A 23880-nucleotide genomic window follows, 5' to 3' on the forward strand; every position below is an offset into this window, starting at 1 on the left:
CTGCCCACACAATACTGCCATATACTGCCCACACAATACTGCCATTTACTGCCCACACAATACTGCTATATACTGCCCACACAATACTGCCATATACTGCCCACACAATACTGCCATATACTGCCCACACAATACTGCTATATACTGCCCACACAATACTGCTATATACTGCCCACACAATACTGTCATATACTGCCCACACAATACTGCCATATACTGCCCACACAATACTGCCATATACGGCCCACACAATACTGCTATATACTGCCCACACAATACTGCCATATACTGCCCACACAATACTGCCATTTACTGCCCACACAATACTGCTATATACTGCCCACACAATACTGCCATATACTGCCCACACAATACTGCTATATACTGCCCACACAATACTGCCATATACTGCCCACACAATACTGCTATATACTGCCCACACAATACTGCTATATACTGCCCACACAATACTGCCATATACTGCCCACACAATACTGCTATATACTGCCCACACAATACTGCTATATACTGCCCACACAATACTGCTATATACTGCCCACACAATACTGCTATATACTGCCCACACAATACTGCCATATACTGCCCACACATTACTGCCATTTAAATCTTATCACAGCTCTAAGTGTCCTGGTAAAACCGCCATACAATGCCTGTATTATACAGGACCATATTTTGCCCACATGATGCCATTATTTAATGCTTAAATAAAACTAGCATTTAGTGTTCTAATACCACCGCCATCCAATGCTTAAATATTCAGTGTCCATATAATATCAGTAAAGGAGACAGCAGGAGGTGGCCGGGTACACTGCTTGGAGGAAATGAGCTCTTTGTTGGCAATTTGATCTGGTGGAGGAGTAGTGTGCTGATCTCACAGCTCCCCCGCAGGCAGAATATGGTATTACACAGGACTAGTGATACAAACTGGCGTAGGTTCTTCATAGTGAAGAATCAGGATCACAGCAGCACAGAGTGTCACAGGAGAGGCCAGAGGAAGTAGTAACTCGTCCAACCATGTGATGAAGGATATAAGAGAGGACAGGAGCGGGGACCGAATGTGAGGAGCAGAAGGAGGACTGATGTGCAAGGGTCACCCAGCAGCACAGAGTATTTCAGAGAACGAGAGTGTGGGGCTGTGTCTGGTATGATGCCGGTGAGAATATGACTGCGGGGCTGTGCTGTCAGGGAAGGAAACAAGAGGGAAGTCATCCAGCAGCACAGAGTATTTCAGGAGAATGTGCCAACCTCCTCAGAAGCTGTGACCTACCTGTTATATCACCAGTAACGGACAGGGAGGATGTGAGAGCAGAGGAGATGGGGCAGAGCCTTCCAGCAGCACAGAGTATTTCAGGAAAGGAAGGGTTCTAGGTTCTAGTGATGTTAATGATGACGACGATGAGGAGGAGGAGGAGGAGGCAGCACATTAGAGATGATATTACATATATATATATCAGATTTTTTTTTTTCTTTCGCATTTGAAGCAAATAAAGTTGGAGAAGTTGAAGTTTCCATCTGGTTGGAGTCTCCTCATTATCGTCCCACGTTCCGTCACTGCTGTCATTCCATCAGACACAATCTCACCCGCTCCGGTCCCTGCGCCGATTCCCTGTCATTCCATGCGGAGCCCGTTCTGCACATCCAGATGTTCTCAGCGCCGCCGGTGTTTAATTACATGTTACGCTCCGAACTAATGGAGGCGCCTGGAAGAGCGAGCCCGTCCCTGGGGCCCATCCTGGTATCAAATATTCATAGGTGTGAGGTGTGTAACTGGGGGGCAGACAGGACCCCTCTATGTCACCCCCACACTCACTAACAGGGGGCGTACAGACCCCTCTATGTCACCCCCACACTCACTAACAGGGGGTGTACAGACCCCTCTATGTCACCCCCACACTCACTAACAGGGGGCGTACAGACCCCTCTATGTCACCCCCACACTCACTAACAGGGGGCGTACAGACCCCTCTATGTCACCCCCACACTCACTAACAGGGGGCGTACAGACCCCTCTATGTCACCCCCACACTCACTAACAGGGGGCGTACAGACCCCTCTATATCACCCCCACACTCACTAACAGGGGGCGTACAGACCCCTCTATGTCACCCCCACACTCACTAACAGGGGGCATACAGACCCCTCTATGTCACCCCCACCCTCACTAACAGGGGGCGTACAGACCCCTCTATGTCACCCCCACACTCACTAACAGGGGGCGTACAGACCCCTCTATATCACCCCCACACTCACTAACAGGGGGCGTACAGACCCCTCTATGTCACCCCCACACTCACTAACAGGGGGCATACAGACCCCTCTATGTCACCCCCACCCTCACTAACAGGGGGCGTAAAGACCCCTCTATGTCACCCCCACACTCACTAACAGGGGGGCATAGAGACCCCTCTATGTCACCCCCACACTCACTAACAGGGGGGCATACAGACCCCTCTATGTCACCCCCATGCTGCATCCACTAACAGGGGGGCATACAGACCCCTCTATGTCACCCGCACATCCACTAACAGGGGGCGTACAGACCCCTCTATGTCACCCCCACACTCACTAACAGGGGGCGTACAGAACCCTCTATGTCACCCCCATGCTACATCCACTAACCGGGGGGCATACAGACCCCTCTATGTCACCCCCGCATCCACTAATAGGGGGGTGTACAGACCCCTCTATGTAACCCCCATGCTGCATCCACTAACAGGGGTGGCGTACAGATCCCTCTATGTCACCCCCGAATCCACTAACAGGGGGGCGCACAGACCCCTCTATGTCACCCCTGCATCCACTAACAGGGGGGCCTACAGATCCCTCTATGTCACCCCCGCATCCACTAACAGGGGGCGTACAGACCCCTCTATGTCACCCCAATGCCGCATCCACTAGCAGGGGGGTGTACAGGACCCCTCTATGTCACCCCCATGCCGCATCCACTAACAGGGGGGGCGTACAGACCCCTCTTTGTCAGCCCCCACATACACTAATGGGGAGAGGGGTGTCCAGATTCATCTGACCAGCCGTGTTTCTCCACAGAGATCTGGATCCATCTGACCGGCCATGTTTCTCCACAGAGATCTGGATCCATCTGACCGGCCATGTTTCTCTACAGAGATCTGGATCCATCTGACCGGCCAAGTTTCTCTATAGAGATCTGGATCCATCTGACCGGCCATGTTTCTCTATAGAGATCTGGATCCATCTGACCGGCCAAGTTTCTCTATAGAGATCTGGATCCATCTGACCGGCCATGTTTCTCTATAGAGATCTGGATCCATCTGACCGGCCATGTTTCTCTATAGAGATCTGGATCCATCTGACCGGCCATGTTTCTCTATAGAGATCTGGATCCATCTGACCGGCCATGTTTCTCCACAGAGATCTGGATCCATCTGACCGGCCATGTTTCTCCACAGAGATCTGGATCCATCTGACCAGCCATGTTTCTCTATAGAGATCTGGATCCATCTGACCGGCCATGTTTCTCCACAGAGATCTGGATCCATCTGACCGGCCATGTTTCTCCACAGAGATCTGGATCCATCTGACCGGCCATGTTTCTCCACAGAGATCTGGATCCATCTGACCGACCATGTTTCTCTATAGAGATCTGCATCCATCTGGCCGGCCATGTTTCTCCACAGAGATCTGCATCCATCTGGCCGGCCATGTTTCTCCACAGAGATCTGGACCCATCTGACCGGCCATGTTTCTTCACAGAGATCTGGATCCATCTGACCGGTCATGTTTCTCTATAGAGATCTGGATCCATCTGACCGGCCATGTTTCTCCACAGAGATCTGGACCCATCTGACTGGCCATGTTTCTCCACAGAGATCTGGACCCATCTGACCGGCCATGTTTCTCTATAGAGATCTGGATCCATCTGACCGGGCCATGTTTCTCCACAGAGATCTGGATCCATCTGACCAGCCATGTTTCTCCACAGAGATCTGGATCCATCTGACCAGCCATGTTTCTCTATAGAGATCTGGATCCATCTGACCGGCCATGTTTCTCTATAGAGATCTGGATCCATCTGACCAGCCATGTTTCTCTATAGAGATCTGGATCCATCTGACCAGCCATGTTTCTCTATAGAGATCTGGATCCATCTGACCGGCCATGTTTCTCCACAGAGATCTGGATCCATCTGACCGACCATGTTTCTCTATAGAGATCTGCATCCATCTGACCGGCCATGTTTCTCCACAGAGATCTGGATCCATCTGATCGGCCATGTTCCTCTATAGAGATCTGGATCCATCTGACCGGCCATGTTTCTCTATAGAGATCTGGATCCATCTGACCGGCCATGTTTCTCTATAGAGATCTGGATCCATCTGACCGGCCATGTTCCTCTATAGAGATCTGGACCAATCTGACCGGCCGTGTTTCTCTATAGAGATCTGGACCCATCTGACCGGCCGTGTTTCTCTATAGAGATCTGGACCCATCGGACCGGCCATTATTCTCTAAACAGACTTGGAATAATTTTATCTATCACTAATTCTCATGTCGCCCATGTTAGTAGCCACACAGTATGATGACATTTAGACTCTTTTTTTCTAGATTGTTATGATTATTGTTATTGTCTGATATCAGGATTGTCACCGCTCTGGAGGAATCCTCATCCAGTGTCTGCCAAGTTTCCTCCTGTAGTACTCCCTTCCACCACTAGAGGCCGCACCTTGCATTGTAAATGAAGCAGGTTTGGAAGCACTTGACCTTATTTGAGTCACTCAAGGACTAGACACTGGAGCACAAGGACAGTCACAAAGAAACACAAGATTCTCTGGAATAGAACATTCCCACTTTATTTTCATTTCTTTCACAACAATCTCAAGTATCGGAGGAGATTTTAAATATTTACGGAAGGTTCAGTGGCGCTCGGCAGTAAGAGATCGCAGCCTGCAGAGCATCACAGCTGCCTGCAGAGCATCACACCTGATATAAACTGAATGTGGTCACACTGCAGCCCTTAAATCCTGACATTTGCCTGAAATCCGTCCAACTTGCTGGTTGCAGTGCGACCATGTTCACTTTTGTTGGCTTCAATATTGAAAAGTCGCCATGTACCCAAATCTGTGATCGACTGATCTTTGTGACAAGAAATATGGCCACACCACAGGGGGGCGCTCACCCAGCTTTACTATCCCTGATTCCCACTGAGAAGACTGTTATAGTATACCCTGTGTACTTGGGTTGGGGCTACATTTCGGTACATGTCTCTGGTGTCTGTGAATCGTGAACCTCTAGAGACACAGTAAGAGAAGATCTGGGTAATATAATAAAGGGGTTAGAAAACACACAGCTACTTTCTTGCAAAAACAGCGCCACCCTTGTCCTTATGTGCGGTATTACAATTCAGCTTCATTTAGTTTAAAGGAACAGAATTGCAATACCGCACCTCACCTGAGGACAAGAGAGGCGCTGTTTATGGAAGAAAGCACACGTTTTTTTAAGCCTTGACAGCCCCTTTAAGGATGAATAAAAGAAATGTTCCAGGACATCTGACAATGTATAAACAGCTTCTTCCCTCACACCAGGGACAGGTACAGCGACAAGAAAGATGCTATGTTGACGCGTTTCGGCGTATAGCCCTGTTCACATTTCTTTTATTTATTGATTGGACTGCGCTTTAGGTCTTATGTGCAGCGGCTGGGGGTCTCCCTGTCTATAGAGCTGGGTGGTTATCCAACTATTGCAAAACTACAACTCCCAGCATGCCCTGACAGCCTGTGACAGTATATAGAGCAGTGTTCTCCAACCGGTGGCTCTCTAGCTGTTGTACGACTACATCTCCCATTATGCCCTGAGGCTATGGCAATATAAAGATCAATGTATCTCAACTTGGAGTTCTACAAAACTACAACTCCCAGCATGCTGCATTAGCCTTTGACATCATGGCATTATGGGAGTTGTAGTTCTGCACAGGCTGCTGGTGGACAGTGATAGAGAACATTCTGCTAGGACAGGGATGGGGAACCTTCTGCCCTCCAGCTGGGGCAAAACTACAACTCCTATCATGCCTGGACAACCTTTGGCTGTCCAGGCACGATGGGAATTGTATCTTTGCGGTAAGAAAGCGTCTTCTTTCCCTTCATTAGAGGGATATGAGATGCAGGAAGCCTAAGAAGAGGAAACAGGTGCTGGAGGATTATTAGCTGCATTTGCATATAACAAGCTCCCATTTAAGAAATTACTCTATAGAAGAAAATAATTTTTCATGGAAACACATGAGATTAGAGGCGGGGGCGGTCTCTGCGCCGGGATCGGTGTAGAGGGGCCAAGACTCCATCATTTAGAATCACCGATGGTCGGCCGTAAAAACGGCAATAAATCGTTAGAGATGAGAAGCTCAGTAAATAGGCGTCAGGATTCTCAGCGTCTATAAAGTATATAGTATAGGGGAGGTCACATAGGTAGGTATATAGTATAGGGGAGGGTCACATAGGTAGGTATATAGTATATTAGAGGGTCACATAGGTATATAGTATAGAGGAGGTCACATAGGTATATCGTATAGGGGAGGGTCACACAGGTAGGTATATAGTATAGCGAAGGGTCACATAGGTAGGTATATATAATAGTGAAGGTCACATAGGTAGGTATATAGTATAGTGGAGGTCACATAGGTAGGTATATAGTATAGTGGAGGTCACATAGGTAGGTATATACTATAGGGGAGGTCACATAGGTAGGTATATAGTATAGTGGAGGTCACATAGGTAGGTATATAGTATAGTGGAGGTCACATAGGTAGGTATATAGTATAGTGAAGGTCACATAGGTAGGTATATACTATAGGGGAGGTCACATAGGTAGGTATATAGTATAGTGGAGGTCACATAGGTAGGTATATAGTATAGGGGAGGTCACATAGGTAGGTAGATAGTATAGGGGAGGTCACATAGGTAGGTATATACTATAGGGGAGGTCACATAGGTAGGTATATAGTATAGTGGAGGTCACATAGGTAGGTATATAGTATAGTGGAGGTCACATAGGTAGGTATATAGTATAGTGGAGGGTCACATAGGTAGGTATATAGTATAGTGGAGGTCACATAGGTAGGTATATAGTATAGGGCAGGGTCACACAGGTAGGTATATAGTATAGTGGAGGTCACATAGGTAGGTATATAGTATAGTGGAGGTCACACAGGAAGGTATATAGTATAGGGCAGGATCACATAGGTAGGTATATAGTATAGTGGAGGTCACATAGGTAGGTATATAGTATAGTGGAGGGTCACACAGGTAGGTATATAGTATAGTGAAAGGTCACATAAGTAGGTATATAGTATAGTGGAGGGTCACATAGGGAGGTATATAGTATAGAGGAGGTCACATAGATATATCGTATAGGGGAGGGTCACACAGGTAGGTATATAGTATAGCGAAGGGTCACATAGGGAGGTATATAGTATAGTGGAGGTCACATAGGTAGGTATATAGTATAGTGGAGGTCACATAGGTAGGTATATAGTATAGTGGAGGGTCACATAGGTAGGTATATAGTATAGTGGAGGTCACATAGGTAGGTATATAGTATAGGGCAGGGTCACACAGGTAGGTATATAGTATAGTGGAGGTCACATAGGTAGGTATATAGTATAGTGGAGGTCACACAGGAAGGTATATAGTATAGGGCAGGATCACATAGGTAGGTATATAGTATAGTGGAGGTCACATAGGTAGGTATATAGTATAGTGGAGGGTCACACAGGTAGGTATATAGTATAGTGAAAGGTCACATAAGTAGGTATATAGTATAGTGGAGGGTCACATAGGGAGGTATATAGTATAGAGGAGGTCACATAGATATATCGTATAGGGGAGGGTCACACAGGTAGGTATATAGTATAGCGAAGGGTCACATAGGGAGGTATATAGTATAGTGGAGGTCACACAGGTTGGTATATACTATAGGGGAGGTAACATAGGTAGGTATATAGTATAGTGAAAGGTCACATAGGTAGGTATATAGTATAGTGAAAGGTCACATAGGTAGGTATATAGTATAGTGGAGGTCACACAGGTTGGTATATACTATAGGGGAGGTAACATAGGTAGGTATATAGTATAGTGAAAGGTCACATAGGTAGGTATATAGTATAATGGAGGGTCACATAGGTAGGTATATAGTATAGTGGAGGGTCACACAGGTAGGTATATAGTATAGAGAAGGTCACATAGGTATATCGTATAGGGGAGGGTCACACAGGTAGGTATATAGTAAAGCGAAGGGTCACATAGGTAGGTATATAGTATAGTGGAGGTCACACAGGTAGGTATATACTATAGGGGAGGTTACATAGGTAGGTATATAGTATAGGGGAGGGTCACATAGGTAGGTATATAGTATAGTGGAGGATCACACAGGTAGGTATATAGTATAGTGGAGGGTCACATAGGTAGGTATATAGTATAGGGGAGGTCCCATAGGTAGGTATATAGTATAGGGGAGGACACATAAGTAGGTATATAGCATAGGGGAGGTCACATAGGTAGGTATATAGTATAGGGGAGGTAACATAGGTAGGTATATAGTTTAGTGGAGGGTCACATAGGGAGGTATATAGTGTAGCGGAGGGTCACATAGGTAGGTATATAGTATAGTGGAGGGTCACATAGGTAGGTATATAGTATAATGGAGGGTCACATAGGTAGGTATATGCTATATGTGTCCACATGCCGCTGCCCAGTGGTTGTAATTTGAATTATTGGCTGTCTACTTTATACACAGATGTGTCCTTCCTTACCTTTCCTCTTGGCTCTACATATCCCAAGATGAGAGGTGTCAGAAGACCAGCTTTAAAACATTATTTTGTCATACTCTATTAGGAGTTGTTTATACTATATGGGGGGCATTTATTAAGTCCGGCGTTTTTTACGCCGGACTTATAAATGCCCCCGCAGCTCCGGCGCTACGGGGATTTATGTAGAGGCGAACTACAGCCTGTTTACAATGTATACAGATGAATCCATCCTTGCCCTTCTCATTGGCTCAGCATACTCCATGGGTAACGTGGGGTAAGATGACTAGCTAGCTTTTAAAAACAAAACCTATTTTCTCTTCTGTGGCATTCTGTTTGGTATTGTATACGCTATATGTATCTATATGATTGTGATGTCATGTGACCAGTACGTCATGGCAATGTGTTGAATTTGCATTGTGAATAATATAAATACTTAACTAAAGGAAAGGTGAGGCTGGATACATCTAACCAAGTTCTAGACCCTCCTGTCCTAGGCTGGTGAGGGGGGTAAGACCCAGCACTATGCTGTGCTGTTTTGCAGCAGTGTCACTTTCCCCTCGGGTATAATATAAGGTATATCAGTCACCAAACGGTAGGATGAGCAGCGGTCACCTGTAATATCCCTCCTAACCTTCCATTACGGTACGTGTGACACCTCCAGCTCTCCTCCTGATGGCTCCACATGCCGCCATGTCACTGAACTAAATGGACAGTTTTATTTTTAGATCTATTTTTCCATGCAGCCATTACGCTTTTTGAGCGCCGCTATTTGTCTATTGATTTTAATCAAGAAGTGACGGGGGATTAATGCCGCCGTCTATTATTAGTCCAGGTTTCGGGATGATGTGCTCTTAAAATACTTGGAAATAATAACTCGCATTTTAGAAATCATATTTAAAAAAAAACAGTTTGTGTCTCCGGGGAGAGATCTTCCTCCCGTCTTCATTAAAAGTCCACAATTATTTTTGGCAGATGGCATTTTACATTTTGACATAAAACATCTGCTCTTTTAGCCTGATTGCTGTTTATTTAATGTGATAATACTCTAAGCCGGGGCCGCATGGCGGAGAGCTTTATATGGAGAGCAAAGAGATTCTGGCCGCCAACTGAAATGTTAAGGAGTCAAATGCCCCTTTGGGTCACCGGTCACACAATATGGCCGCCCCCCTTTTGTGATACATGACTGGACCTTAAACTCAACTTTACAGAGAGAAGATCCATTAATGCCTTACTGATTTGACCTTTAAAGGAGTACTGCAGAATTTTGTTTTTAATCGTCTGGTGTCAAAAAGTTATTTTGTCCAGCAGGAAGTTGTATGTCCAGCAGGAAGTGGTGTATTCTCTCCAGTTTGACACAGTGCTCTCTGCTGCCACCTCTGTCCATGTCAGGAACAGCAGGAAAGGTTTTCTATGGGGATTTGCTGCTGCTCATGGACAGAGGTGGCAGCAGAGAGCACTGTGTCAGAGTGGAAAGAATACATCACTTCCTGCAGGACATACAGCAGCTGTGTACTTTACAAATTTGTATAATTTTCTTACACCAGTTGCTTTTAAATAAAGTTTTCCCCTCCAAAGTAACCCTTTAAATGGGTAGTCCCATCCCAACTAATATAGTCATACTTGTAGGACTCGTCAAGTTAAATACTTTTGAAAATACATTCATTGCCGGCTCTTTCTCTCCCATTGTAACAGCTAGTTGTCTAGGTTACCCACCATCACTCTGCTCTAAAAGCAGTGATAAGTTGGGTAGATGTAACTATAATGTAGAAGTATAAGGATATAGCGTATATACACTGTATAAATATGTATATTACATATATGTATAGACCAGTCAGACCATTGCTTTTAGAGCAGAGTGATGGTTGGTAACCTAGACAATGAGCTGTCAGTAATGGGAGGGAAAGAGCAGCATATCAGGAGAGGCAAGTAAATGGACTAGAACGGAATCCTACAAGTATAACTATATTAGATGTGATGGGGATGTCCTATGGGTAGGAGATAATTTTAGAAGGTGCAAGCTTCCAAAGGTGTATGAATACGTTTTTAGTTATTTTTCCCGTTGTCTTTCGGTGCCCTTTAGAGTTCACAGGAAAGTGCTTGGACATAGCTTTGTGATGAATACAGTAAAAAGAAAGCAGACACTCACCTCGGGATACGACCACTCAGGGGAGTAGTCCGTCACCATAAACAGTCGTCCACTTTGTTGCAGCATCCCCAGGGTACTTTGTGCTGCCGCGGAGACAACTTCGGCAACATGCATATAAGCCATGGTGGTGGCTCCGGTTTCAGAGTTGCTTAGCTGCATACTTGCTTGCTGAGGGCTACAACAAGGTATGCACATTTCAGCCTGAGTGTATGCGGGTCTGTTACCATCTTCTGCCTGAGGCAACACGTTGCTATCTCCAGCCACCAGCTGATGGCCGTAGATGGTGTTACTCCCTCCTTCCACTGATATAAAGTCATTGATAAGGTCGGAGAACTGGTTGCTGAAGGAGATATCAAAATGATCTAAATTAAGTTCCATGTTGGAAGAGTTACTTAGTGCCTGATGAGCAACAGGATAAAGTCCTTGCACCATATTTCCCTGCAAAATAGGAAGGCCGTTGCCGTTCCTCATTGCGGCCCCATTTTCTGACTGCATATAATGCTCAGCATTGCAAGCCTGAAGATCCCCAGCTTTGAGAAGGTTCTCGTTGCCTTCAGACTGTTGAGACGTCTCCATTGGAACCTCCTCGTTAGTCATTGTTTGGAAATTTGCTTGAAACTGCATAAGTTGGAGAGAAGATGTGGACTCTATTCTAGCTTGGTCCATCGTCCCGTTACAGTTGGATTGCGTTTGACTGGAGGCTTCGGTCTTGACGTTGGTCATCCCTAACGTGTTGACGTACGTGTTGCTTGAGTCATTGATGCCGTTGTGGGAATTTTGCTCCAGGGGGATGGGCTTGCTGGCGTCTTGTAAAAAGAAGCTAGGGGAAGGTGTCTGATGGATGTGGGGACTCTGCACGGTCTGGTTGAAGCTGGCTGAATAATCTTTGTTGGAGTCGATTGCACTAAAATCCATTTGCTCCAACGTGGTGCTAGGACTGAGTCCACCACCTGATGGCAACAAGCTGGAACCGGGATTGAGGGTTAGGGTGTTGGATGATGTAGATGGATAGCTTTCCTTCGATAGTTGTTGCTCGAAGGTTGTGTCTTCTGTCTTTATCTCTTTTGCCAAAGCGGTGCTAAAAGAAAAGCTTCGTTCTGTGCTGGAGGACCTTCGCATATTAGAGCTAATGCTGTCTTCTTTCAGACCACCCCCACCGTACGTCTGCCCTTGCTTTGGGTTGTTGAGGAAACAGTCTGGGTCGAAATTCATTGTGGTTTCTGGGATCTTCCTGCTGCTGTCGAGGGTGGTGGACAATACAAGCTCTTCGGAGACGTTAGCAGACAACATGGACAAGCTGTCCGAGCTGCCTGTCGTGGGGAAGGCAAACTTGTGACCATCTGAACTCACGGCCAGTACGAGTCCCTGGGTGGTTGTATCTGAGGACAAGAGGTGTTGGTTGGGACCAGTGTTGGGTGACATGGTGTACACTGCTTCATTGGTGACTTCAGACATAAACACAGTGGCATTTTGGGAGAGGCTCCCCATGACGGAGGCAACGGCCATGCTAGAGACGCCAGTGACCGCAGGACTGTCAGCCATATCTGGATCACTATTCAGGCCGCTGCTTATGGACACGGGGGAGTTCTGGGTGGTGTCAGGAACCTCTACTTGATTGGTTGAAGAAACCTCTGTACTGTTTTGATGGAGCAGCACTGGTTTTGCCATTTTTCCGTTGCGTTTCTCTCGGCTGGAGGATTTGCCATGACTGTGCTCATTCTTCCCTTCCGACACATCATTGTTTTGTACCTCTGAGTGAGCGCTGTAGCCTCCTGTCCTTGGCTCAACCTTTGGTGAGATGATGCGATGTTTGGCACTGTTACATTTGTGATGAATACTGCTACCCGCACCTGCAATAATGAAGATGACATTACCACATTAATAAAGCGGCACAATGATGATGGCTTTAAGACTGCAATTTTATCTCATCAGTTTACAATTACAATATTCCCCCGTGTTCAGTGGTGCCTGCCATAAAATAAAGGACAAAAAATAGCTAAAAGTATAGGGTTGGCCACTCATGAGGCTGTAGTGATTGGACTGGAGTGAAGGGAGATTCATATTGCTTGACACAGTACTAACCATGTGACCTAGAGAGCTTCTTTATCTAGGTTATGCCTACAGTTCTCCTGGAATATTGGTCATGCTCAGGTCAAGCTCAACCCCTCTGTGTCCTGTGCGCTATACAGAACATGTCCTCCTTGCCGGGGAAGAGGGGAAATAATAAAAACACCAAAAATACATAACTACCCAGCCCCAATTGCCCACTGCAGCAGCTGTTTTCCTCCATCTTGTCCCTCTGATCTTCACTATTCTTCCTAAATTTGTGAAGAGTACTTAGAAGCAGGACCTGGCAGATCAGCCAATCACTGGTCACAGCAGAGTCCCATCTCACCCAGTGATTGGCTGATCCAGCAGGTCCTGCTCCTGAATGTTCAGCTTGTAAGCAGGAAGCAGAGAGGGGAAAAGGATGGAGGCAGAGGGGACCAGGGCTGGGTAAGTACCGTATATATATTTTTTATCCTCCCCCCCTCCCCCCAGTAGCATATTACTTTTTACACTTGGGCTGGAATACCCCTTTAAATGCTAGCTATAAAATTATAGAAAATGACTTTCATTGTTGTGTAGAATGTTGGATAGTCAGGAGGGCAAAGTGACAAATGGTTGCCGCATGACAACAAAAAGCAACAGCTTCATCACATACATAAACTATCTGCATTATAAAAAAAAAATCCATTTACATAACAAATCTTCCCGTGTGAATTCATTCTCTGACACTTGTCTAGAACCGAAGGAGGAAAACTGTGCTATTCATTACTGCCGGGAAGATGGGAAAGGTTAAGAACTGGGGTCAGCCTTGTTTTGGTCCTGACAGCATCTACAGATAAGTACGGCGTGTGCGTGAACTGTGCGCAATTAACTGGGCCGCCTCGTCAAACGTTATTACATTGTGTGTACAGCGGATGGAACGTTTCAAAACATTGCAGGAGGCTGTGTGATGTAGGCTATCCAAGGTGAGGCCGCCATACTGGAGAGGAAGAACAGCTCATCAATTCGACTAGCAGCTTTGTAACAATGTGAATTTTCCCTTTAAGGATGTCTCTGTGCAACCTAAAATATTGTAACTATTTAAGTTTGTCTTGAATAGGAAAAGTGTAAGTTTTTTATTCCTTGGGGGAGTGTGTTGCAGAGTCTGAGGGGGCGGGACAAGTCACAGGGGCTATCCCATTGGTGATCCTAGAATCATTGTGACCCCCGCCCCCGCAGAGCCTACACTGGCATTACATAATGTGTACATTTTGCATAAAGACTTCCCTTAAAGGGGTTGTTAACCTAAGATTTATTTTTCTTTCAAATCAACTGGTGCCAGAAAGTGCCAGAGATTTGTAATTAAGAAATCTCAAGTCTTCCAGTACTGTTAAGCTGCTAAATGTCCTGCAGGAAGTGGTGTATTCTTTTCAGTCTGGAGAGCAGGAGAGGTTTTCTATGGGGATTTGCTGCTGCTCTGGACAGTTCCTGACATGGACAGATGTGGCAGCAGAGAGCACTGTGTCAGAGTGGAAAGAATACACCACTTCCTGCAGGACATACAGCAGCTGATAAGTACTGGAAGACTGGAGATTTTTTAATAGAAGTAAATTACAAATCTGTGGCACTGTCTGGCACCAGTTGATTTAAAGAAACTTTTTTTTTTTGCTGGAGTACCCCTTTAAGTGAACAGGACTAAGATGCAGTACCAGGCATCGCCACTAACAAATGTATGGCACTGTGCTACATAAATAGTGAAGGGGGTGCAATTGTTCTGTGCTGTCAACCAATGGGACTTCCAGATTTTGGCTCCCCCTTGATATAAGAAACAGTCCTCGAATGCCTCTTTAAGAGAAGTTTTTAGTTTTTTAGGAATTTGCATCACCCTTAAATATAGACTATGCTCCCCAGTAACCTATATCCTCCCCCGCCGCGGACTCTGTGCCCTGTTTAATCGCTGTTTTCCTATAACCAGATCTCTGTAACTTGTCCTGCATTCTACTTGCACAAATCTTTGCCTCACACTCCCCGCCCCCGCCGCCGCCGCTCGCTGCGAGGACCTATGAATTTTTGATCCGTCTTCTGTTAATTGTTTTCTTTTTCTTCCCAGAAACTTTAATTATTCTATAATGACCCAAAAGGAGATGAAGGGTAATCCTTCCTTCCTAATGGCCATAATTACTTGTGTCAGGGAGCCGGGTCAGACGCAAGTGCTTGGGAGGAACGAAGAGAAGGACAATTATTTTACAGCCCTGGTTCAAGGAAAAAAAAAATGCTGATCATTGATCTAGCTATAAAAACATAAAAAAACTTGTAAAAAGTTTCTAAAGAAGTGTACGTGACCCTCTCAGCCCCATAACAAAGTAAAGAGATGCTCTTTATTTTTGCTGTTCTCTTTGGCCATGAGATGAGTATTCTATATTAAGGCCTCATTCACACGTCCAATGTTTTTTTTTTCCGGTCTTTCATTGTGTCCACAATCCGCAAAAAAATCTGCAAGAAGTGCATCTGTCATCCGTATTTTTTTGCGGATCCAAAAAGAATGTACAGAGTTTGTTAATAGACTTTATCGGTAGACTTGCCGAATCAGTAGAAAAATCTGGGTCCATACTAGGACACATCCTTTCTATTTTTGTGGATCGGATTGCACACTCATCAACCAAGTATGGTGTGAACAGGCCAATAGAAATCAATCGGCACTAACTTGTGACGAACGTGTGAATAAGGCCTAAGGCTGCATTCACACGCTATCTATTTTTCCATCCATTTTATGCAAAAAAACCCAGATGAAAAACGGATGTATTTGCGTGCATCTGTTTAGAACCGTTTTTTCATTGACTTCCATTATAAAAAAAGGATAAAAACGCATAGTTTATTTTAACGCAACGTTTATTTTTACCTACACAAAAACGTGGCCAACCTTGTTAAAAATAATGGATGCGTTTTTATACTTTTTTTTTTTATATAATGGAAGTCAATGGAAAAACGGATGCACACAAATGTATGTTTTTGGTCTGTTTTTTTGTTGTTGCATAAAACGGATGAAAAAAATGGATTTCAAAAACACAGTGTGAACCCGGCCTAACTGGGAATTTAGGGTGCCCTCAATAAACTTTATTTGTACTACTGACCCTTTAAGAACATTGTTCTACATGATAGAACTCCACCATTTGTAACAGGCTGCGGTGTGTTTGTGTTTATTGTTTACGTTCTGCTTTCTCGCCATATGTCCTTGTTTATAAACACAGGTGTTGTGTTGCTTTGTGGTGTTTCCTATTCTGTCACAACACAGAACCATAGACTGTGACGGTCTCCTGTATATGACAATAGAAAAATACTTGCCCGCCATATGGTAGCTTCGCTGGTATAATATACACATGATTACCTTGCTGCAATGCAGTTGAATGCATCTCAGTGGGTTGCAGTGTTATAAAATGACCGCATATGCAGAAGTAGTTGCCACTTTGGCTCTGGTATTCATGTTTCATGTAACAGCTCCACTCTTATTTAGTGGTAGTGGCCGGTATTGCACCTGAAGTGAATAGATTTAACTGCAATACCAGACACTACCACTAAATAATAATGGCGCTGCAGTGCACCTTTTTTCTAAGCTCCTTTCATAATACAGTCAGGAAAGAGTCTCCAGCTTCTTATGATGTATAAGTAAACTCCACAGCCTTGCTAAATCCCCCGGCTTCTTGTTTTCAATCTGTAGACACATTAGCCACACTAGCAAACTGTGATATGTTTTTTTTTTTTTTTTTGGCTCGTGGGCATTTGTTGTTGTTGAATCTGCAAGTATATGAATAATTTGTGCATAGAAGCAAAAGGCCAGTGAGATACCAATGAATATATGTGAGCATGAAAAAAAAATCCCATTATGTCTGTGCAACAATAATACAGGCCGCTCCTAATAATACCGCAGAACAGTCGTGCAATAAATATGGAGTAGTGAAATAGTACAAGCTGAGGTCATTAAAGAGCTGACAGTCTGTACTGGAAATAGGCAAAGCATACAATGTAAGGAAAAGATCAGCAACAAATGCCCAGAAAGTAGAAGAAATACATAGACCTATAAAAATCAGACCAAATAGAATTATTTATTCATTAAACTGCACAAAAAGGTTACAAAAGGTAAAAGTAATAAAAAAAAAAATATTTATGAAACTGCACAAAAAAGGTTAAAAAGGTGAAAATAATAAAATATATATTAAACTGCACAAAAAAGATAAAAAAAAATTAAAAGCCATAACACTTTTTTTCCCCCTATTCCTATCATCTAAAAAACTAAATAAATCAATAAAAGAACTGGTATGACCACATATGGTAAAGTTAGAACTATTAAAATATAATAGTAAAAGTTTTTGGTCACCTTGTCTCCCAAAAAACACGTAAAGGCCGTGTTCACACAGTCTGTTTAAGTAAAATAACGGCCATTGTTTTCAGTCTTCAATGATTTCCATTAAAATCTGTGGAAACAGCGGCCGTACACACAATGTATAAAACAACGCTGTTTGTATCGACCATCGAATTAACGTTTGTGTCATCAGTTCGTGGCCGTTATTTTACTTTTTTTTTTTCCACTGTCCTTTCATCGTACTGTACACTATGAACATGGCCAAAAAGTGATCAAAAAGTTGTATGTATCCCCAAATGGTAAATGGTAAAAGCTACAGCTCGCCCCGCAAAAAGCGAGCGCTTACACAACTCTGCAAAAAATTAAACCACCTAAAATGGTATAACGTTTTTTTTTTATTTCTTAAGTATTTCTTTACTTAATAGTAAAATAGAGTGCCAGTAAAAAATATAGCTTATTCTGCAAAAATAAACTTTGTCAAAAATAGCATGACGGAGAGGTTCAGGTTTAAAGGGATTACCCAGGATTAGAAAAACATAACAGAATTTGCTTTCCAGAAACAGCGCCACCCTTGTGGCGGGTATTTCAGCTCTGCTCCAATGAAGTGAAACAAGCTGAGTTGTAATACCACACACAACCTGAAGACAAGTGTGGCGCTGTCTTTCTAAATGTGGACAACCCCTTTAATGATCTTCTTTTCACTCTACTGTATACTCAGTAGTACGTTTTTTCTACTGTAGTACATTTAATATTGACGTAGTCAACCACATTTTTGTGAACATATAAAAAGAACCAAAAAATTATGTACATATAAATAATATCACAAAATTAAGCATTATATTTTTATATATTTTTTTTTAAAAAAAGCATAAATGAAATAGTATGTAAAATTTGTGAACAAAGTAGCATATTCAATAGTAATAGTATTCTATGTCATATAAAATACAGATTTATTACACTTAGTATAGTAATAATAAGGAAAAATATTACACAAATTAAACAAAATTATATATAAACAAACATTTTTTTTTTTTTTTATGTAGGAGCCAAACCAAAAACTGAAATTTTTGTTTCATTAGGAAAATTAGAATGCTGAATGTCTGCCTATTTCTATCTACTGAATGTCACAACACAGACTTCAAGGGAATAAGGGAAAAATAAGAAGTCTTTTTTAATTTTTTGTGTAACTTTTTCACAGCTGAAGGGCCGCAGCTTGGAAGCCACTTGGAGGATTAGGTGCAGAAAGATTTTCTAACATGCTATCTCACCGGTGCATGGTCAGGTACGTTTCTGGCTGACTACCCCAGGTTACTATTACTTTCTATATAGTCCCTCAAAGGATTGTAAAAAGGTTGCTAAATATGCTAATGCAATTACAGGCAAACTTTTACCATTATGTTATGTCTAGACCTGAGTCTTGGGGTGAAGGAGTGATGCATCAGGCTCTGAGATCAGTGTCCCTGCCCCACAGACCAGTCAGATATTGTTGGGCTTCCTTTTAGTAGCGGCTGATTGGCTGACGGGGTAGAATAGATACATATTGCAAGAACCAATTGAGAAGTATTCAAATATCTCTCTTTTAAAAATATATGAAAGTGACCCCTGAGATAGAAGCAGACTATACTACAGTACCGCGGTAGGAAGGACCTCGGGGGAGGAGTCTATTGAGGAGGAGGCTCCCCCTGTGGGAGGAGTCTCTTACCTCTGTGTACACCCCGCTGTGGGCATTCATAAAACATGTTTTAAATTGTCTTTGTGATCCACTCAAACACCTAGAATAGGCTACTATATAATACATTATGTACATTATACATGTAGGCTACATCCAAACATCCAAAATACCAAATAAAAAAAATACCATGCAACTGGAAGCACCTGAATATGCAAGTAGTGGAAAAGGTCGGACTATGGAAACCTTCCCGCATTACCTGCAAATTCATGAATTAATTAGCAAATTCTTAATGGTTCCAGTCATTGGTGTTTATTTTGCGCACAATTGTCGCTACTCTGGCACCCCAGGCAATGTCCTTCGGGCCCGTCATTCAGAATGTGTCCAGGTTTATCTAATCACAGGGCGCAAATGTCGTCAATGTACCGTAACCCAAGTATCAACCGCCCGCTCCTCAGCTCTGTTCGGTACACCAATTGGTTGGTACAGGGTGACGGCACATTAATGCTTATTGCACAGTGGTGTTGGATAAACCCCTGGTAGTAATAAAAGAATGGCTGGTACAGTGTAAACAGTGTGAGCACCCTATGTTAGAGCTCTATAGTTACCTAAGTTGCCAGTGCAGAGACAGTTGTGCGTCCGGGGTTGAGGTTTGCTCTGGTGACTGTCGAGTATCTGCTGAACAAGGTGCTCCACAGAAAACCCTGAACTGCTGTTTCCATTGCTGCACGTCCACTTAATACCGTGAACTGTGGAGAGAATATCGGAGGCCAAAGTCAGAAACAGCTTCATGTTTTTTTGTTTCATTTTCCCTCTTACAGGCGGAAACAATACTCTACGTGTGATAGAAGTCTGGTGGTGTCCATGAGACAATGAGACTGCTCAGAAGACCATCTGAGGTGCAACAGGGCACTTACCATAATACATTACACTGGTGGTGGTAGGGGGACCGCCACGCTCCAGGGGCCCCAGTACAGCTGCCATCTCCGCATCCCCTTACGTCCCAAAAGTAATTAAGATTTCAGAATCACAATATAATAAATAAGTTACACAAACTTCACTTTTTAAAGGGGCAGTCCAGTGTCAGACATTTATTCAAATGAGTCGGAAAGGAGGTGGCTTAATATAACACCATGCACCTACCTCCCTGGCTCCAGTGCTGGAGTCTGCTGTCCTCTGGTTCCCTGTGCTTCCTTGGCCACTGACTGGCTGAGTGGGGCTAACACATCACGAACCAGGTCCCTACTCAGACCAGGAAGTGGCCGGGGGACCAGAGCGGAGGACAGCGGAGCCCATCGCTGGAGCCAGGGAGGAGGTGGCTGAACATAACAACATGCACCTACCTCTCTGGCTCCAGTGATGGGGTCCGTTGTCCTCCAGTTCCTGGTGCTTCCTCGGCCACTGACTGGCTGAGCGGGGCTGACACATCACGACCCAGGTCCCTACTAAGACCAGGAAGTGGCCGGGGAACCAGGAACCAGAGCGGAGGACAGCGGAGCCCAGCGCTGGAGCCAGGGAGGAGGTGGCTGAACATAACAACATGTACCTACCTCCCTGGCTCCAGTGCTGAGGTCTGCTGTCCTCTGGTTCCTGGTCCTTCCTTGGCCACTGACTGGCTGAGCGGGGCTGATATGTCATGACCTGGGTCCCGATTCAGGAAATGGCAGAATGGAGTGGAGGACAGCAGACCCCAGGGCTGGCTCTTTTGAAAAACAATGTCTGACACTGGACTTCTCCTTTAATGAACATCTGCCATAGACTCACTGGGACCCCCACCAATCTCAAGAACATGGTTGAGTGTGTACTCTGCTATGGGACAAACAGGGGACATTGAGTTCAGCTCTCGGCCATCTTTGGCAGTCCATAGTGGGGAGAGGACAACCTGAATGCTTGACATTGGACTCCCAGTGGCTACTCACCCTAGGGAGTCCTGGAAAACATGGACGAGCGCCTGGGTTCAGAGAACGCTGCCGAACATGAACAGTCCGGCCCCTCTGCTCAAAACTCCCAGTGACCTATACACAGGCTGTGCTCCAGTCTTCTACTCCATCAAACCAGTTCCTACAGTCTATATATAGTGACCATTTCCATATTGATGGGTCAGGGGTCCCCTCACTCCGGATCCCCTACAGGAGCACTTTACTTCTTGCACGTAACATTGATAATAAAGTGTTGGGATACAGTTACCATCAAATTTCCCAACAACGCCACCACAGGAGAACTGAAGTACTGCATGGGTTCCATAAAAATCCATAGGCTGACTGTGTAATGTATGGATTTGACTACAACTCTCATCTTGCTCCGATCAGCTGCAGCTCTCAGACTGGGACTCTGTGTACTCTCTCGGCCGTGGTTTGTCAACACTGCGCTCAGAGTTTTTTTAATTGTTTCCTTCCCGTCTAATATTTCAGCCTGCCCTTTTGATACTGCAGAGAAGTGGCTGAGAAGTGCGGCATGACAGCCCATTATCCTCCTGGTAAAAGAGGGTTAATGAATCATGGAAATGATAATTTATGGGACGCTAATGTCATATTTCAATGTCAAGTGCTTCTCGCCATAAAATTATCCAAATTCATTTAAGATGAGGTGATATGTATCTCCGGCGCGGAAGGGGAGGCAGGGAAAGTTGATGGAAAACTTACACGTTCTTGACTGATATCCTCGGTAGAATTCATTTCTTTTAGATGATTCCATCAAAAATATTTTTTCTTTCTTTTATACTTTATGATAAATGACACATTAATGGCTTAGACCAGTGATCTCCAGGCTGCAGCCCTCCGGGTGGTGCAAAACTACAACTCTCATCATGCCCTGACAGCCGAAGGCTGTCAGGGCATGATGGGAGTTGTAGTTTTGCAGTGGCTGGTGAGTCATTGAATAGTAATGGTTTATGCTGTCCGTGCACATGAGATATCTATCAGCTAAACGCTCCTCCGATCCTCTATACTCAGACGCCTCCTATTTGACCAAAAACAGTTTAAAAGGGTACTACAGTGAATTTTCTTTTCTATTCAGATCAGTAGGTATCAGAAAGTTATATAGATTGGTAATTTACTTCTATTTAAAAATCTCCAGTCTTCCAGTACTTATCAGCTGCTGTATGTCCTGCAGGAAGTGATGTATTCTCTCCAGTCTGACACAGTGCTCTCTGCTGCCACCTCTGTCCATGTCAGGAACTGTCCAGAGCAGTGGCATTTCTCCATATAAAACTTCTCCTGCTCTGAACAGTTCCTGACATGGACAGAGGTGGCAGCAGAGAGCACTGTGTCAGACTGGAGAGAATACACCACTTCCTGCAGGGCATAAAGCAGCTGATAAGTACTGGAAGGCTGGAGATTTTAAAATAGTAAATGACAAATATATATAATGTTCTAAAAACAGGTGATTTCAAATAAAAAAAAAATTAGATGGGATACCTCTTAAAATACAACATACTGAACCATTCTCGACACCTCTCCATAATCCTTCCCTTTCTGACATGTCTCCTTGACCCTTCCCTCCCCAATATATAAATCTCTCTCTGACATCTCATTCAAAGTCAGGAGGTCACTAGATATGCATCTAATCCTGCTGAAATAAGTGGGTTCAGCTGACGCATATCTAATGTCGCTTTGTGGCTTTGGTTGCTATGAAGACCCACGTGTCTCCATGGTAACAGACTACAAAGAAACACTCTGTAGTCTGAACACTCTCCCTTCTATCCATCCTCTACTTTTTGTTAATCTATTAAATGTTAACAAAGAAAGCAAGTAAAATGAAGTATAACTGCTGGACCAGACTACATAGGGTTTATTTGTAGTCTGTTACCATGGAGACCCATGAAAGTTCATTGTAACTCTAGACACAAAAAGAGAATATTTTTTTTAATGAAGACTATTTGCACAATTGAATAAAACCATAAAAACAATGTAACAATTAAATTAAATATATGTTATATTGGTAATGGGGTAAAATCCCTTTAATCCAGTATCATCAATAGGACATGAAAGACCCACTTATCTCCATGGTAACAGACTACAAAGAAAACCTCTGTAGTCTGAAGATACTCCCTTCTATCCATCCCCTATTTTTTGTTAGTCTACAAATTGTTAAGAAGAAACCAAGTAGAATAAAGTATAACTGCTGGACCAGACTACACAGGTTTCATTTGTAGTCTGTTGCCATGGAGACACAAACAGGAAGAATATTTTTCATCGAAGACAAATTGAACAATTGAATAAAAAGATGAAAACTATGTAGTAATTAAGTTAAATATATGTAATATTGGTAATGATGTAAAATCCCTTTAAGTATTAATAGAATGGGAAAGCTACCAGATTATCAGATATGGTGGGATTCTACAGGTGTATAAATTTATAGGGGTCGAGAAGTTTTAGAAAAACAGATTCTGTGCATTATAAAACACTGTTCTGTCAGAGTTTCTGAATTATTGGACGTTGGTTTAAAGGAATTTCCCTGTAATGGTGAATCCTATTGGCTGTGTTGCGATTAGTACTAATGATCGGAGTGCCGGCTGTGCAGATACAGATACAGAGTATTATCTCACCCAGGACTAATGTGTCATCCATCTATAATCAGATAATGGCTAACTGGAAACATCTGTTGTCATCTCTGGGAGGTGGGACCATGACGACAGGTGGCCCCTGGGAGCTACTCAATTTGTTCAATTACTGTGACATGTTTCACCATCCCAGTAGAAATTCTAGGCAATCTGTTAGATTTTTATAGTGAGATTTATATTGGTCTTTCTACATCATTCAGACACCTATCATCAAGCCTATATATAATAGAGAGCAGAGCGTTATACCCCAGGGGCTGCGGCGTATAGGGAATGGAGGGGTGGAATATACGCAGGGAGATACAGGTACACCCCGACATTTCTGATT

General features: G+C 43.8%; 1 protein-coding gene across 1 annotated transcript in view; it reads right to left on the reverse strand.

The window, feature by feature from the left end:
- CAMTA1 (calmodulin binding transcription activator 1) overlaps positions 1–23880 on the reverse strand; it is a 213116-nt gene that overhangs the window by 146177 nt on the left and 43059 nt on the right. Inside the window, exons 3-4 of the mRNA XM_069948699.1 lie at positions 19603–19743; positions 10941–12790 (exon numbers count right to left, since the gene is read on the reverse strand). Coding sequence (XP_069804800.1) covers positions 10941–12790; positions 19603–19743 — 1991 coding nt within the window. The remainder of the gene's footprint in view (positions 1–10940; positions 12791–19602; positions 19744–23880) is intronic.

Source organism: Dendropsophus ebraccatus, chromosome 12 (genome assembly GCF_027789765.1).
Source record: "Dendropsophus ebraccatus isolate aDenEbr1 chromosome 12, aDenEbr1.pat, whole genome shotgun sequence".
In the NCBI taxonomy this organism is placed as follows: Eukaryota; Metazoa; Chordata; class Amphibia; order Anura; family Hylidae; genus Dendropsophus; species Dendropsophus ebraccatus.